This window comes from Polyodon spathula, chromosome 5 (genome assembly GCF_017654505.1).
Source record: "Polyodon spathula isolate WHYD16114869_AA chromosome 5, ASM1765450v1, whole genome shotgun sequence".
In the NCBI taxonomy this organism is placed as follows: domain Eukaryota; kingdom Metazoa; phylum Chordata; class Actinopteri; order Acipenseriformes; family Polyodontidae; genus Polyodon; species Polyodon spathula.
Window position 1 is genome coordinate 22,818,507 of NC_054538.1, and position 17,533 is coordinate 22,836,039.

The following is a 17,533-nucleotide window of genomic DNA, read 5'->3' on the forward strand; positions in this document are numbered from 1 at the left end:
CAAATTATGTTTTTTCTCTCACTGCATAGAGTCCCCACACAGCAGAGACATTCTGAGGGCGTGTGAGCATCCTTCGATCTAACAAGCCTAAAGCCAGACTCGCTTTTATGTTGAGCAATCCAGAGCAGAGGTGGATGGGATACCATTCTCGGAGAACAGAGATAAGCCCTGCTTTTTATCCACTCTGAATGTGCTCGGTGACTGGCCAGTAAAGTTCTTTGTAGCACGATGAGGAGAAGGAGTCCCTGCCGGTTTCCCATCCCCCACCATGCGAGGTGGTTCAGAGACAGTATAACATATGATGGCTCTAAGACGGTATAGGCAATTCACACAGACCTAAATGCGTCACCAGTGCCGGTTCTAAGCCGTCATAACTTGTCTGTGTGGAAGGGGCATAATTCTCTGGTTGTCAAAACTATTGTCTGAACCTAAGCAATGCTTGCTACAAAGCTATTAAAACCCTGAAGGAAAGGGCCAAGCCTGGGAAGTATCCGTCTTGGGATGCCTGGCCCATAAAGTGAACAATTCCCAGCCGAATTTCCATCACAACCCATGAGAGAGGAAAGGCCAATGCAGTGCTCCCTGTGGTTCCCCAGCCAAAATCAGAAACTCAGCACAACCAGGATTGAAAGCCAGCAAGCTTCCTGCATTTGACATAGAAGTGCCTTTACTAGGTCAGCCATGTAAAACCTCCCTAGTGTAATCTATTCTGTTCTTCTATACAGTGGCTATTCTGGTGGGGTGATGTCTAATAACTCGAGGATGTGTTTGCTTTTTTTTTTTTAAACTCAGAAGAAGATATTGTATTTTATTGCAGTTGAGTTGAAGATTTATGAACCATCTTTCATTGTACCTTTTATGTTATTCAGTTATTTTTATTGCCATGTATCAACCTAAATCAAAGCTATAGTACCAATATTTTGTTTTCATAAAAAAAGTGTACCTTCTTCCAGAAAAGGTAAGGTGTGTCTAACAATTATATATATTATATATAATAAATTATATATATATATATATATATATATATATATATATATATATATATATATATATATATATATATATATATATATAGTCTGATGTACTGTGTGTTTCACTGCTACACATCCCTACTTTAAGCCTAAGTTACTGCCCATTTAAAGTATTAGTTTAACCCTTCACAGTATGCCTACTCTATTTAGAAAAGCTGTAACAGGATACGGCTGCCTGTTGTTGTTAAAGGAACCTATTGCACAAGGACTGCTGGACCGTCCAGGATCTAAAGACACGCAATCGAGGTGTGCAATTAATAAGCAAGATAGCATTATCAGGGAGTCCTCCAGCTAAGCGAGTTCTACTTTACTGTGCAAAAGTGTTTCGGCTAAGCATCCTGTACCTTTCCAAGCATTTTCCATTTGAGTGGTACAACTTAAATATTCAGATTGCCTGGTGGAAAATCACTAGGGCCAATATTACTGGAAGTGTATCAGCAAAAACCCAATATGCTTTTTGTATCACTGACTGTATGGCTGCATGTGCATCATCCTGTAGGCGTCTGTCAGTGATTCACAACATGTTCTTTTGTTAAACGAAGGAAGCGTAAGAAAAAGTGACGAAACATGAATTACTGTAATTGATGCTACCCTCCCCTCAGGACATCCTTAAATGACCCAGAAACCAGTTCTGTAGAGGCACAGCTATAAGCTGTAAGCATTTTTTTTGTTTGAGGAGAAAGAACAAAACAAGTATTGATGGGCTATATAGACATGCATGCAAAGCAATTTTATCTGATTTCTGTTGTTTTGCCCTAAGACCAGTACAGTAATTTTACATTCATGTCAACAGTTTTATTTATTTAAGATTGGAGATTAAACTGAGACAACAACAAAACTGAAGTAAAATATGTACCAATGGGCAAGTTATAAAACAGCTAACATCCAATAATGAATATCAGATTGTATAATGTAACTGGACTACTTTGAAATGCCTTTCTTTTAACCATGTAGGGAAATCAGTATTTTTTAAAAAAAAAAAAAAAAAAAAGATTAGGATCATACTGAGTTCTCAGCAAATAGATGACGGAGGATTAGATTGAGGCAAAGGAACACAGATAAATATGTTTTTCACTGAGATAAGTAACAGTTGCTTTTTGTGTGTTTTGTTGAGCAACACTTTTATATTTCTTGACAAGTTTTGTCCTGACATATTATAATTGCATTATGTAATGTGGAATGCTTTGAGGGTTCTTTTGGGCAATAGTACTAAAAATATGACAAGCAAAAAGACTAAAGCTTTGATGAGAAGTCTTTATCATGGTTTTCTGGATCAGAAATGTTTTGTTTTTTTAATTCCTTACCAAGCTGAAGGATTGGCAACCCTGAAGACCGAAGTTCTCATTCTTTACAAGCAGTGGTAACGTGAGCCTCCCCACATTGCTCTGAGAGCATGTTTTGAGTCTGTCTGGAGAGGCAGCCCTTTTGGGGTGGGGGAGCAGTTTAGCGTCTATGCCACAATTTTTGACAAGAGTGTCAATTATCCAGACTTGTACAATTTTGTGATGAATAATTTTAACAAAAAGCTTCAGACTACTTGATTTGTACCATGGCCCCCCAGAAATTTGGATAATACATAAATAAATAAATACGTTTCTGGTTGTGCAAATTCTTTTCCAATAAACCAACTTTATAGCATTGTACAAACGGTTTTGTTTTTACAATGTCAGTTTTGGGTTAAGAAACTACTGCTGCGACATCTGTTGTTATTTGACCTGGAATTATATGAATTTCAGGTATCAAGCTCAATTATTTGCATGTGGTCTACTGTACCGTGAAAAAGTATTTGCCCCCTGTCTGATTTTCTGAATTTTTGCATATTTTCAACACTGAATGTTATCAGATAAAAGGAACCCTGAGTGAACAAATAACACAACATTTTGATAATTGAGATTGCCAATCTTGAGATTGCCAAAAAAGATTCATGTTCTTCTTAGTGAGTAATGGTTTCCGCCTTGCTACTCTGCCAAGAATCCCATTTTTGCCCAGTGTCTTTCTGATGGTCAATTCATGAACATTGACCTTAGCCGAGGCGAGAGAGGCCTGCAGATCCCTGGATGTTGTTCTACGGTTCTTTGTGACTTCCTGGACAATTTTACACCTTGCTCTTGCAGAGATTTTGGCAGGACGGCCACTCCTGGGAAGATTCACTACTGTCCCAAACTTTCTCCATTTGGACAACATGGCTCTGACTTTGGTTTGGTGGAGCCCCAGCCTTAGAAATGGCTTTGTAACTCTTTCCAGACTGATAGGCATCAACAGCTTTTTTTCTGGAGGTCTTCAGGAATTTCTTTTGATCGTGGCATGATGTGCCTCTAAAACCTGTGTGCTGACAGCTTCACTCTGATGGTAAGGACCAAAGTTAGTCAGAATTATATTGGGCAGGGCTGGCCCAAATCAGGCCTGATTGTTAACCATAGTGTTCAAACAGCTGACCCTAATTATCCCTTTAATTGGGTTGAGTTAACTAAGGGGGGCAATAACTTTTTCACACCTGAAGATTGCAAAAATGCAGATACTAGGCAAATACTTTTTCATGGCACTGTATATGTAGCCTAAAGCAGTGTTTCATAAAAAGCAAAAGCAATGTATAAAAGCATTATTACAATCATGCATAAATAAGCACTTAGCTTCAAGAACACTAAGATTTTCAAAATGACAGTGGATTTAAAAAAAAAAAAAAAAACTTCCATTAACCTAAATTCATAATGCAAAACATTACAGAATCATATACATCCCTAAATACAAACCACATTGTCATTTCACATTATTGTCAATGGATTTTAAAATTTTGACATGATTATGCAGCCTTTAGTAGCACTGTAAAGATAATATTGTTTCTTAATATGCAAACATTTAAAAAAAAAAAGTACTGTACAGATATTAATTCCTTTACAAGAACTTTTAGTGTGTGGTGTTAAAATAGAATATGGTGCTGAACTGGAGCAAAGTAGATTTGATAATCATAATGACCCTTAAATGTTATTTAAATCGCCTGCATACCTCATAAGCAACTACCCGTACTTAGAATTTACAACATGTTCCAGTGATTAGAATGATTAGAATGATTAGAATGCCTTAAACTAAAATGTCATTATTTCTTATTTCCTTCAGAAGGTGGCTGTAAAAAAATAATTTTAATTAATAATAAAAACCTGAAACGAGTATTTAATGATTTTTCAGGTTTGAAATGCATAGCTCCTGATGCCTGCTTAGGCAGCAGAGGCTAAGCTACAGTGGGTAAGGCAAGGGCAGAATTAAAATGAATAGCAAAACAAATTCTGCGCATGTTGGATTATTCATTGAGGAGCAGTGGGAGATGGAATAACATTCACACTGAATATTAATAAGACATCACACTTAATACCTTCCTAATGAAGCTTTAAGGAAGTGTCTGCAGCTATCAGATTGGTGCACAATTTTAAACCGTAGCTACTGCCAGTACACACTATCAACCCGTCAGAGCTCCTGGTAACCCAGTGTCAACATTACCACCGGACCTTTTATTGCTGTGTTGAAGATCTTTGTGTTGTTGGCTATGTTTTATACTTTAATTAGGGATATGGTAACTATATGCCAATTAATAATAATAATGTAACAACTCCTTTTCCTTTTTGTATGTCATTTTTAATGGTTTAACGTTCTTTTGCTTCAATACAACTGTGGCAGAGCACAGCTCTGCCCTTTAGAAATTGGCAGGGATGGGGTTAAATTCCCCTACCTGCCTGGGTTCATTGTGTTCAGGTGGCTGGGGTTGATTAGATGATTAGTTTAATTAACGAGTAAATCAGCGCCCAGCCAACTGACATAAAAGGAGGCCTCTGCTTCTCATTTAAGAGGAGGGAGCTGAGGAAGCAGGTTGGTGTTTTGGTGTTTTGGTGTTTTGGTGTTTTGGTGTTTTGGTGTTTTGGTGTTTTGGTGTTTTGGTGTTTTGGTGTTTTGGTGTTTTGAATCCAGTGAAGGCATTGCCCAGCCTGGAAACCTTTATTTTTGTGAGTGTATTTTTGCTTTATTTGTGTTTTAAATTGCTTTGTTTTGGCCCTTGTGCCCTTTCATTTTTGTGTTTATAATAAGTTATTTTTTTTGAACTCCAGACTGTCTCTGGGCCTCTATCCACTCGCCAGCCTGCCACAACAACATTTTTGAAAATATTGTTTTTATCATTATTCTCTCTTGCTCAATCTAACTGTGTTTAGCAATGTGGCATTGGTTGCTGAGTGACATTGTGACCTTTCAACTCTGGTGGCTACACCTGCTGTTCCTACATATTCCACATTTAATTTATATTCATATGATACAGTCTGTCAGTGGACATTGCTTGAGTGAAATCCGACATAACCTTCAAAAAGACTATGATGTCTTGCAATTAGTAAACAGCAAATTGGTTTTAAATACTACTAAAACTAAACCCATGATATTTGGATCTGCACCTAATTTGTGCAATGTTGAAAATAATCCTACTCTGGTATCAAATTATGGTACTAGTCATGAAACTTTAACATAATATAAATATGTACAGTGTGTCCTGATTCAGTGCTAAATTTTTAATACCATATTAATTACCTGATATGCAAATGAAGAGTTAAACTTAGTTTTCTATATAGACACAGGCAGTTCTTCTCTCAAGAAGGTCTTTATCAATTGGTAATCCAAATTATATTACCTTTAATAGACTATGCTGAGTTTGTATACACAAGTGCATTCCATACAGTTCTGACAAAGTTGGTTCCCATCTATAACAGTGCTGCAAGATTTATAGTGAATGTGAATTACAACCAGTACCACTGTACTCTCTATAAAACTAACAGGTGGTTCAGTCTGGAGAATATAAAGCTGACTCTTTTTTGTCTTTGGTTTATAATGTGTACACTGGAACACTCAGAGTTACCTCGCATCTCTCTTAGAGACAAGTAACTCAACCTATGAACTAAGATCAAACGACATGCTTACTTCTAAAATCCCTAAATTGAGATCTAATATGGGTCATCGTTCCTTTGTGTACCAGGCATCTGATCCTTGGAATTCATTGCCTTCAAACATAAATATTTCAAATCCTGCAAATATGGACTATGAACAGGATCATGTCAATTTGAATTATTTTACTTTTTATGCTGTTTTGTATTACTGTTTCTCTATTAGTTTGGACTGTTTTTGTCCTGTGAAACATGTGCCTCTTTTTGCAATTGATTTTATAATGTTATTTCTTGCTGCCTTCTCTTGCCAGGTCCCCCTTCAAAAATGAGATGTATATCTCAAATGTTCTGTCCTGGTTAAATACATTTTAATACGTATTTGTTTGGTATAGTATATAAGCAGATGGAGCCAACAGATTTGAAAGGTCACAATATCTCAATAAATATGAACCAAGGAAAGATAGAAAAACAAGAAGGTTAAGTGGTTCTCTTGACATAAGTAAAAATGTAAGTGTGACATTTGCATGAACTTAGAGACAAGGTCTATATTTTATTTGCGCTAATCAATAGTATTGCAAATAAAGCAAATTAAATCAGAAATGCCACTTTTTCTTGTTACTAAAATGAATAGGGCTGCATTTTCTTTCAGATATGAAGAAGTGGAATCTGACAAGAGGACCTTAGTAGTCTCATGTTTACAGTGATGTTTTACATGGGGAAACATGTCACTTTGCTGTTAACACACCATTGGACACATTTCCTAATCATAAATGCAAGATACAAGCTTTTGCACGTCTGATTCATGTCTTGGCATGGGAATATAAAATGCCAATTTTGTAGGACTGAATCAGCTCCATTTGTGTAATCTGACTCGACAGATTTCAAATCGCCTCCATGTTTAAGACTTGGAATTGGAAAACGGCTTCTTTTTTTTTTTTGTTAGGAAAATCTTTTTTTGCGTCTGTTTCTATATCTTCACAATCCATTTATTTTAAATCTGGAGGCTATTCAATCTCCCACCTCCACCCCACACACACTGCTGAGCGAAACCACACTGTTTTAAAACCGCTCACAAAATCTAAGTACTTAAAATCTTGTAAGACACAGCAGTCATGTTTATATTAAATCTGTCTTTTAACGTAAAGCTGTTCGCAAAGTCTCTTTTTATTGAGCTTACTATTGTGTATAACAAGTAATACGCTCCAGGCTAATTGACTTGGACCTAACACTTTTATACCATTTATTAATGAAATGATTTAAACTGTCTAATAAATATAACTGAATGTCCATGATGTAAGTCTTCATGAATTCTACTTTTATCTGGTATATATTTTATTTTCTCAGCAAACCAATGCGGGCATTACCACTCAGCTTAAATATTTACTGTTCAGACTTTATATTCGTTTTATTTATACATGGAATTTAAAAGGGGATATTTTTTTGTTCAATGCAAATTGAGTATGTTTAATACATTTTGCTTACAAATGCATAGCTCAAGGGAATCATTCCTTAACAGCACCAGGCCCTGTTGCAAAATACTGCAGTAATAGCAGCAACTGATAGCTGTTAAGAAATGGACAAGGTAGCTATGTGAATGTTGCCACAAATTGTTAACACTGCCAAGGCAGATCAATCAGCCCAGTGTTTTATGGAAATTGCCAAGATTTTCAGAAATGATCTGTATTACAGATTGGCAGCATGATCCAGAGCAATCATTTTCTTCTGTAAAGCTATACAATAGGAAGAGGAATCAAAACTAAAGGGAAAAAAGTTACTTATGTGTATTATTTCTCCAATGAGCTGTATTTGCAAACTTTAAAGACTATATTAAGGAATGGTTTTACTACAATTATGGGTTCTTGCTTGTGTGTAAGGTCATTAGAGCTACTTCCACAGTCCTCACGAATGCATTGTAAAGTTAGGCCCAGTTATATCTGATATGTTTTTTGGATAACTGTTTTAATGATGTATACCATTTAAAGTGTTTAATCTGTGGCCATTTAATCTGATTTCATTATTCTCTACAGGGAAGGTAATTACCTGTGAAAAGACAAACGTTTATTGCAGTCCCACAAGGCAGGCACATAACGCTGTTAAAAATATCCATAGACATGTACTGGATTTTGGATATAAATAACACTACAAAGGCGGTCTAAATGATATTTCAATTTAAAGAGCATCAAGCCAGTTTTACATCATTTAAAAGTTTAAAAAGACAGAACACAATTCTAAGTAATGGTCATTATAAAATCACATTTTACTATGATATTACCAGTGCTATTCATTTTACAAAGTATGATTTTTTTTTATTTTTTTTTTAAATCTGATTTGTTCATCAAACATTCAGGTTCGAAAGGAATTGTCATTCCTTTAGTAAAATAATAACCCTTGGAGAATTGCATGTGATATAAGTACTATGCAGTGGCAAGTTTCCAGGTAAACATAGTAAACTGTAAAGTGCAGCAATACAGCAAACAGAACACAGATTTTATGTATATGGATTAATTATATATATATATATATATATATATATAAAGGAAAGTAACTTGGTAAACACATTTATTTGAGTCCAATAATGTATATGCGACTTACATTATGTTGGTATCCCAAAGTGCACAGTATGGATTCATAGATCCCTAAAAAAACAAAGTGTAATCAGTATTAATAAATTACATGTGAACTATTAACAATAGCATTTTTACCATTACAAAGTTATAGTCCAAGGGCTATTTACATTCCAAATACCAAAAGCAAAATTAATTTACTTTAAGTGGCTTAATAAACAGTTATCTAATCTGTCAGAGTAATTCTTAAGGAAACAGAATAGCACTGGATGAAGTCTGTGACCCATTCAATTTCACAGAAGAGATTAACTAAAGAGCAAAATCGTTAAACAAAAAACAAACAAAAAAAAGTCTTTCTAATTACAAGTGAGCACATAAGAGATTCTCTTATTAGAGATAACTAATCCAGGACAGCCACATATTAATGATTAAACCAATTAAAGCATTTATTTATCAGTTTTATCTTTACTGGTATATATTAAAGGATGGTTGATGGTAGCAATGAAAATAAAATGATAGTTATACAGTGCATTTTCTTAAAGTGTTAAAGGAATAAAACTCCTAAACTGTCATCATGGGTCAAACAGAAATTCATAAACGTCCTTGGTTTCATTGACGTCTCTCAATATCTCTCTCTCTCTCTCATGTGTTTTTTTTTTTTTTTTTTTTTTTTTTTTTTTTGGTGTACATGCATTATTTTGCTCCTTGACAGATTTATTTCTGTCTTGATCAGCTTCAATTTAAAATATGGAGGTCTGCTGTTTATTATGGTAGCAACTTCGATGGCTATGTTTTTTTTTGCTGTGTACAGGTAAAATAATTTGTTTTGAATAGCTGATATCAGGCAGCAAAACGTTTACAGTCTAGTTAACAAGGATTCAGTCCTCTGATGTCAGATTTGCACAAGGTCCCTATCGAATATGGCACCAAAATAGTAACACATACACACAAATAATGGCATCAAGTTGTAAACATTTTCTATAGGGAAAACAGGAGCAAAAAATGCACCTGCAGACTAACAAGAAACAAGTACAAGGCAGTTGATTAGGGGTGTGAGTAAGTAGTATAATTATATTTATTATAACAATAATACTGTAACTCATGTGTAAAACAATCTTTTAGTACTCACATTAGCCAGATGAGCTAACTCTATCTCCAGAAGGGCTTCAGCAAGTTTAGGTTCAGGTCTCACAGTAACAGCAATGACCTTGGAATTCACAACTGTATAGTTTCTGTGAAGAAAAAAAAAGTGATATTGATGAAGTTTCAAAGAAGAAAAAAATATTGATTGATCAGTAAAACCACGTTGGACATAGCATTTAACATACACACCAAGGCAAGGTACAAATAATTAGGACCTCGTATTTACAGGAATCCATTTGAGACTGAGATCCAGTGAAGGAAGAGGCTATTGGTACAAATGATTCTTGACTGGTCCGGGTAAAAGAGAAAAGTCTGAGCATGATTTCTTCAGTTACTCGAAAAGCTGGCTTAACATAAAATACAATTATCCTGATATGCAAAAGTGGGCTGCCTGTGGGCATTATAATTTACAATTAACAGTATATCATTCAGACTTGCCTACCATACCCAGTAGAAAACTTAAATAGTTGCAGTATGTGCAGACTTTCAAAAAGTGCATTTGTGCATCAATACTAGCATTAGACACCAATCGACAACTCTATAGACCCTGGCTGAATTCAAACTGGTTAAAATTATTTGCCGTGTTTTTGTAAACTACACAGTCTATTGAACAGTCAAGCATTTTCAAATCTCAGTGTCAGAAATATACAGTACTACAGTACAGCCTACTGCCCTTGCATTTTACTTTTTTGTTAAACATCTGTTAAAAGTATTTTTCTCCATGAGATACAAAATAACCATAGTAATCTCCAACAATACTGTGTTATAGTATTAACCACTACAGCTCTGGTATCCTCTGCAGCATCTCAATGGAGATGCACAGAAGCAAAACTTTTTTGATTGCTGAAACATATACATTTATTGACAAATGACAATGAAAAGGACAAAGAGCACTGCAATACAGACATAGCACACAACAGATGTGGTATTGTTGTATTTTCTATATCCTGCTACCAGTATTATCAGGGCCTTCATATATATATATATATATATATATATATATATATATATATATAGATATATATATGATCCTGGGTGCACAAACAAAAGATACATGTGTTATTCTTTATATATACTAAGCTGGGTGCACAAACAAAAGACGACATGTTAGGCATTTATTGCTAAAGCTTTGCTCTTTTTTTAAAGTATGAATCACTGTTTATTGCAATAGACAGAGAAGCTGATAAGAATAAAACGTAACTGCATATCACTCATGTATCTCAAGATGTATTTAACCTCACCATTCAGGACAAAAACTGGCATCTTTCTAGAAAACAAGCTGCCTAGGCATTTTTTTATCTGCTATCTTCAAAATGTTCAGATTGCTGAGTCTGCAACAGGAAACCATATGAAACTAATTTTTCCCAGTAAAAGGTGGTGAGACTACTTGTAATATTGAAAACCATTATATTACTGTAGGAATGATTTATAAGGCAACTGCATTATGTGCTGTAATATAGAAGGACTATTGGGAGCCACTAATGTCTTATTTGAAGGAACTAGTCTTTCCTGTTGTGGTGAATGTTTGTCTGGATTAATTAATTATCAATGTTTTTTATAGTAAAGCTGCTAAGATTAAATCGAAAAATCGATTTTTCAATTGATTCCATTCCTCGTTATATACATTGATATAAACACTGGATAATCAATTAAATAATTAGATTCTTGTAACGCGCATAGCTAATAACACTATTTAAGTTTATCAACACACCGAACTCCCTCCATGCGGGTCGATTTACACGTTTAGGAGAATTATTCGGGTAAATCAGGTTTGTGGCTGAAAAAAAACGGCCAAAGAGAGGGATAGGGTAGATCTCATTTACTCATGTAAATGACGAAACACACAGGAAATCCATGCCCAGTATCGCATGGAAATCCGCATTTCACGTGTAAATGTTAATGAGCGTGTTTATTTCTAACTGTAAATATTGCAAGGGTGCAGGTCAGTTTTTACTGTGGATTCCAAGACAATAGAAATTAGTGGCTGAAGGGTGATTTTATGGTAAGCAGTGGTGTAGTTCATCTTAATGATAATGAAGGCGGCTTTGTTTTATTATTATTACTGTTTTTGGTTGTGTCTGGTCTGTCATGTTGCATATCTCTTGTGGGTTTACAGTTCTGTATAAAACCACTTAGCATGAACTGCGTTATGCCTTTGTTATAGTATTAAAGCAGCTGTTTAAGAATACCCATGCTGTAAAAACTACACTAAAGTTAAACACGAAGTGCAAGTGAGCTGCTTAAATGTAACTGAATTAATTCCTGTCCTTTTTTTTTTTGATCCCATCTATGTCCAAAGACAGTGCGTGTCTGCCCTCCACGTTAATAGCTGGATGTCATGAGCCAGCTCGATCGTCCAAAACAGTGAAACAAACATCCAACAAGTTACTGCCCTCTCAGAACTGACCAAATAAAACTGCAAATGAATGTATTGATTTTATTTATTTGTTTGCATCATTAACATGTAACACAACAGTAAATATATCAGAATTTAAAAGAAAGGAGAGAATCTCTGAATCTGAGGGGGCTTGTGCTTTCTTTTAAGTTGTGTTGGCGGATGAGGTAACCTTCAGTTGCCAAGTCCGCTTAAAACAAGTGGAATTGGGCTTGTTTTTGAGAGTCGCAGATTGTAATTTGCATAAACACCCATTCTAACATGGATTGCCCCTGTTTTGGGCTTGTTGTGAAAGGCAGTGAATGTAACTTTCCCCATTCTGTCTCACAGGCAGCCACTGATTCCTGAACACCAAATTTTGTTGTTGACAAGAGTTTGTGCAGGATACAGCAGGCAGTGGCAGTTTTGGGAACAAATTAATGCACTTCAGTCCTTCATCAGCGTCCGCCACCTCCCTTCCTCAGCAGCTGTCAGCCGTCTGGACAAGTACGGGTTCTAAGCAATGGTAGTATACACAGCATCACCTCATCCCCTGCTGTACTGCTGAGTGAAAGGGATTATATATATATATATATATATATATATATATATATATATATATATATATATATATATATATATATACAGTGCCTATAGAATGTCTACACCGCCTTTCATAATTGTCAGTTTTTCTTGCCTTATATCCTGGAATTTTCATTCATCTACACATCCTACTCCACAACTTCCAAGTGAAATAAATATTCTAGAAATTTGTAGAAAATTAATTAAAAATAAAAACTGAAATAGCTTGGTTGGATAAGTGCCCACCCCCCTTATAATAGCAATCCTAAATTAGCTCAGGTGTAACCAATCGCCTTCAAAATCACTTTAAGTGGCTTCCACCTTTGTAAAATTTGTAGTAATTCACATGATTTCAGGATAAATTCATCAGTTTCTCTAGGTTCCCTCTGCTGGGTAGTGCATTTCAAAGCAAAGACTCAACCATGAGCACCAAGGTGCTTTCAAAAGAATTATGGGACAAAGTTTTTGTAAGGCACTGATCAGGAGATACTGATAAAAAAAAAAATATCAAAGGCTTTTAATATCCCTTGGAGCACGGTCAAGATGATTATTAAGAAGTGGAAGGTGTATGGAAACACCAAAACCCTGCCTAGATCAGGCTGTCCCTCCAAACTGGATGACCAAGCAAGAAAGAGACTGATCAGAGAGGCTACCAGGAGGCCAATGGCAACTTTGCAAGAGCTACAGGCTTTTATGGCCAAGACTGGTCAAAGTGTACATGTGACAACAGTATCCCAAGCACTCCACAAATTTCACCTGTACGGTAGGGTGGTAAGAAGGAAGCCATTACTCAAGAAAGCCCACCTTGAATCCCGTTTGATGTATGCAAAAAAAAAACACTCAAGAGATTCTGTAGCCATGTGGCAAAAAGTTTAGTACTAAAAGGCCTAAAATCAAAGCGTGTTGTTTGGCGCAAACCCAATACAGTGCATCACCCAAAGAACACCATCCCTGCTGTGAAGCATGGTGGTGGCAGCATCATAATATGGGGATGTTTCTCATCGGCAGGGACTGGGGCACTTGTCAGGATAGAAGGGAAAATGAATGGAGCAAAGTACAGGGAAGTCCTTGACAAAAACCTGCTGCCCTCTGCAAGAAAGCTGAAACTGGGATGGAAGTTCACCTTTCAGCATGGCAACTACCGAAAGCACACAGCCAAAGCTACACCAGAATGGCTAAGGAAGAAAAAGGTAAATGTCCCTGAGTGGCCCAGTCAGAGCCCCGACCTAAATCAAATAAAAAATCTGTGGCAAGACTTGAAAAGTGCTGTCCACCCCCCCCCCCCCCATTTAAATGCATGAAACTCTGAGGCACTGACACAACAAAATGTGAACAAAGTTCAAGGGGGTGTAGACTTTCTATAGGCACTGTATATATATGGCTCTCGAAAGTATTCACCCCCCTTGGACTTTTCCACATTTTATTGGGTTACAACATGGAATCAAAATGGATTTAATTAGGAGTTTTTGCTGCTGATCATCATAAAAAAATCCATAATGTCAAAGTGAAAAATATAATCTACAAATTTTTCTAAATTAATTACAAATATAAAACAGAAAATAATTGATTGCATAAGTATTCACCCCCTTTGCTATGACACACCTACAGTGGCTTGCAAAAGTATTGACCCCCCTTGGCATTTTTCCTATTTTACTGCCTTACAACCTGGAATTAAAATTGACTTTTTGGGGGTTTGTATCATTTGATTTACACAACATGCCTACCACTTTGAAGATGCAAAAATATTTTTTATTGTGAAACAAACAAGAAATAAGACAAAAAAACAGAAAACTTGAGCATGCATAAGTATTCTCCCCCACAAAGTCAATACTTTATAGAGCCACCTTTTGCAGCAATTACAGCTGCAATTCTCTTGGGGTATGTATCTATAAGCTTGGCACATCTAGCCACTGGGATTGTTGTCCATTCTTCAAGGCAAAACTGCTCCAGCTCCTTCAAGTTGAATGGGTTCCGCTGGTGTACAGAAATCTTTAAGTCATACCACAGATTCTCAATTGGATTGAGGTCTGGGCTTTGACTAGGCCATTCCAAGACATTTAAATGTCTCCCCTTAAACCACTCGACTGTTGCTTTAGCAGTATGCTTAGGGTCATTGTCCTGGAAGGTGAACCTCCGTCCCAGTCTCAAATCTCTGGAAGACTGAAACAGGTTTCCCTCAAGAATTTCCCTGTATTTAGCGCCATCCATCATTCCTTCTATTCTGACCAGTTTCCCAGTCCCTGCCGATGAAAAACATCCCCACAGCATGATGCTGCCACCACCATGCTTCACTGCGGGGATGGTGTTCTCAGGGTGATGAGAGGTGTTGGGTTTGCGCCAGACATAGCGTTTTCCTTGATGGCCAAAAAGCTCAATTTTAGTCTCATCTCACCAGAGTACCTTCTTCCATATGTTTGGGGAGTCTCCCACACGCCTTTTGATGAACACCAAATGTGTTTGCTTATTTTTTTCTTTAAGCAATGGCTTTTTTCTGGCCACTCTTCCGTAAAGCCCAGCTCTGTGGCGTGTACGGCTTAAAGTGGTCCTATGGACAGATACTCCAATCTCCACTGTGGAACTTTGCAGCTCCTTCAGGGTTATCTTTGGTCTCTTTGTTGCCTCTCTGATTAATGCCCTCCTTGCCTGGTCTGTGAGTTTTGGTGGGTGGCCGTCTCTTGCCAGGTTTGTTGTGGTGCCATATTCTTTCCATTTTTTAATAATGGCTTTAATGGTGCTCCGTGGGATGTTCAAAGTTTCGGATATTTTTTTATAACCCAACCCTGATCTGTACTTCTCCACAACTTTGTCCCTGACCTGTTTGGAGAGCTCCTTGGTCTTCATGGTGCCACTTGCTTGGTGGTGCCCCTTGCTTAGTGGTGTTGCAGACTCTGGGGCCTTTCAGAACAGGTGTATATATACTGAGATCATGTGACAGATCATGTGACACTTAGATTGCACACAGGTGGACCTTATTTAACTAATTATGTGACTTCTGAAGGTAACTGGTTGCACCAGATCTTATTTAGAAGCTTAATAGCAAAGGGAGTGAATACATATGCACGCACCACTTTTCCGTTATTTATTTTTTAGAATTTTTTTAAACAAGTTATTTTTTTCATTTCACTTCACCAATTTTGACTATTTTGTGTATGTCCATTACATGAAATCCAAATAAAAATCCATTTTAATTCCAGGTTGTAAGGCAACAAAATAGGAAAAATGCCAAGGGGGGTCAATACTTTCGCAAGCCACTGTAAATAAGATCTTGTGCTACCAATTGTCTTTAGAAGTCACATAATTAGTTGAATGGAGTCCACCTGTGTGCAATTGAGGTGTTTCACGTGATTTCAGGTTAAATACACCTGTCTCTGGGAGGTCCCACAGTTGGTTAGTACATTTCCTAAAAAAAACTACATCATGAAGAAGAAGAAACATTCAAAGCAAATCCGTAATAAGGTTCTTCAAAAGCACCAATCAGGGGTAGGATATAAAAACATTCCAAAGGCATTGAATATCCCCAGGAGCACAATAAAGTCCTTTAATAAGACATGGAGAGAATAAGGCACAACTGTGAATCTGTCTAGAACAGGCCATCCTCAAAAACTGAGTATCCGGGCGAGAAGGGCACTAGTCAGGGAGGCCAGCAAGAGGCCGATGGCAACTTTAAAGGAGTTACAGTCTTCCACGGCTGAGCTGGGAGGCACTGTGCATACAGCAACAATAGACCTGGTGCTTCACAAAACTGGCCTTTATGGGATAGTGGCAAAAAGAAAGCCATTGTTGAAAAAAACTCACATGAAATCTCGGCTAGAGTTTGCTAAAAGGCAAGTGGGAGACTCTGAGACCAAGTGGAAGAAGATCCTATGGTCTGATAAGACCAAAACATAGCTTTTTGGCCTCAATGCGCAAGCCTAACACTGCACATTATCCTGAGAACACCATCCCTACCGTGAAGCATGGTGGTGGCAGCATCATGCTATGGGGATGCTTCTCTGCATCAGGGCCTGGAAAGCTTGTGAAGATAGAGGTTAAAATGGATGCAGCAAAGTACAGAGAAATCGTGGAGGAAAACCTGCTGAAGTCTGCAAGAGACCTGGGACTTGGGAGAAGATTCATCTTCCAGCAGGACAATGACCCCAAACATCAGCCAAAACCACACTGGAGTGGCTTAAAAACAAAAAGGTCAATGTCCTGGAGTAGCCCAGTCAAAGCCCGGACCTCAATCCAATTGAGAATATGTGGAAAGGGTTGAAAATTGCTGTTCACTAAAGATCCCCATCCAAGTTGACGGTGCTTGAGCAATTTGGCAAAGAAGAATGGGCAAAAATTGCAGTGTCCAGATGTGCAAAGCTGGTAGAGACTTATCCAAATAGACTCATGGATGTAACTGTAAAGGTGCCTCTACCAAATATTGACTCAAGGGGGTGAATACTTATGCAATCAATTATTTTCTGTTTTATATTTGTAATTAATTTAGAACAATTTGTAGATTTTATTTTTCACTGTGACATTATGAACTTTTTTGTGTTCATCAGTGGCAAAAACTCCTAATTAAATCCATTTTGATTCCATGTTGTAACACAATAAAATGTGGAAAAGTCCAAGTGTGGTGAATACTTTTGAGAGCCACTGTATAATATAACAGTTTTTAACGTCTCTGCCAGTTTTCAGCCACGGCGTCCTGCAATATGTGTTGGTCAGTTTCATTTTATACCTCTGAATTTATTTTTAATTAATGAACTGTAAGATACATTAATTGGAACAGTATTCACTACTAATGACATTTGAAAAACTATTTGGGCAAGAGCAGTAAAACACATTAATAACCAGCCAGGCACGAGGCATTTTGCTTTATTACAGCATCTTACATTCCCTCGTGTACCAGTTCTCTGCACATGGAAACCACATTTTCACAAAAGCTTACTA

General features: G+C 36.9%; 1 protein-coding gene across 3 annotated transcripts in view; it reads right to left on the bottom strand.

Annotated features, from left to right (window-relative positions):
- The window catches only part of LOC121315738 (adhesion G protein-coupled receptor B3-like), a 213,302-nt gene that overhangs the window by 54,479 nt on the left and 141,290 nt on the right, over nt 1-17,533 (bottom strand). For all 3 annotated transcript variants that reach the window (XM_041250105.1, XM_041250104.1, XM_041250103.1), the window contains 2 exons: nt 9,638-9,740; nt 8,537-8,580 (listed from right to left, as the gene is read on the bottom strand). In XM_041250105.1, coding sequence (XP_041106039.1) covers nt 8,537-8,580; nt 9,638-9,740 — 147 coding nt within the window. The remainder of the gene's footprint in view (nt 1-8,536; nt 8,581-9,637; nt 9,741-17,533) is intronic.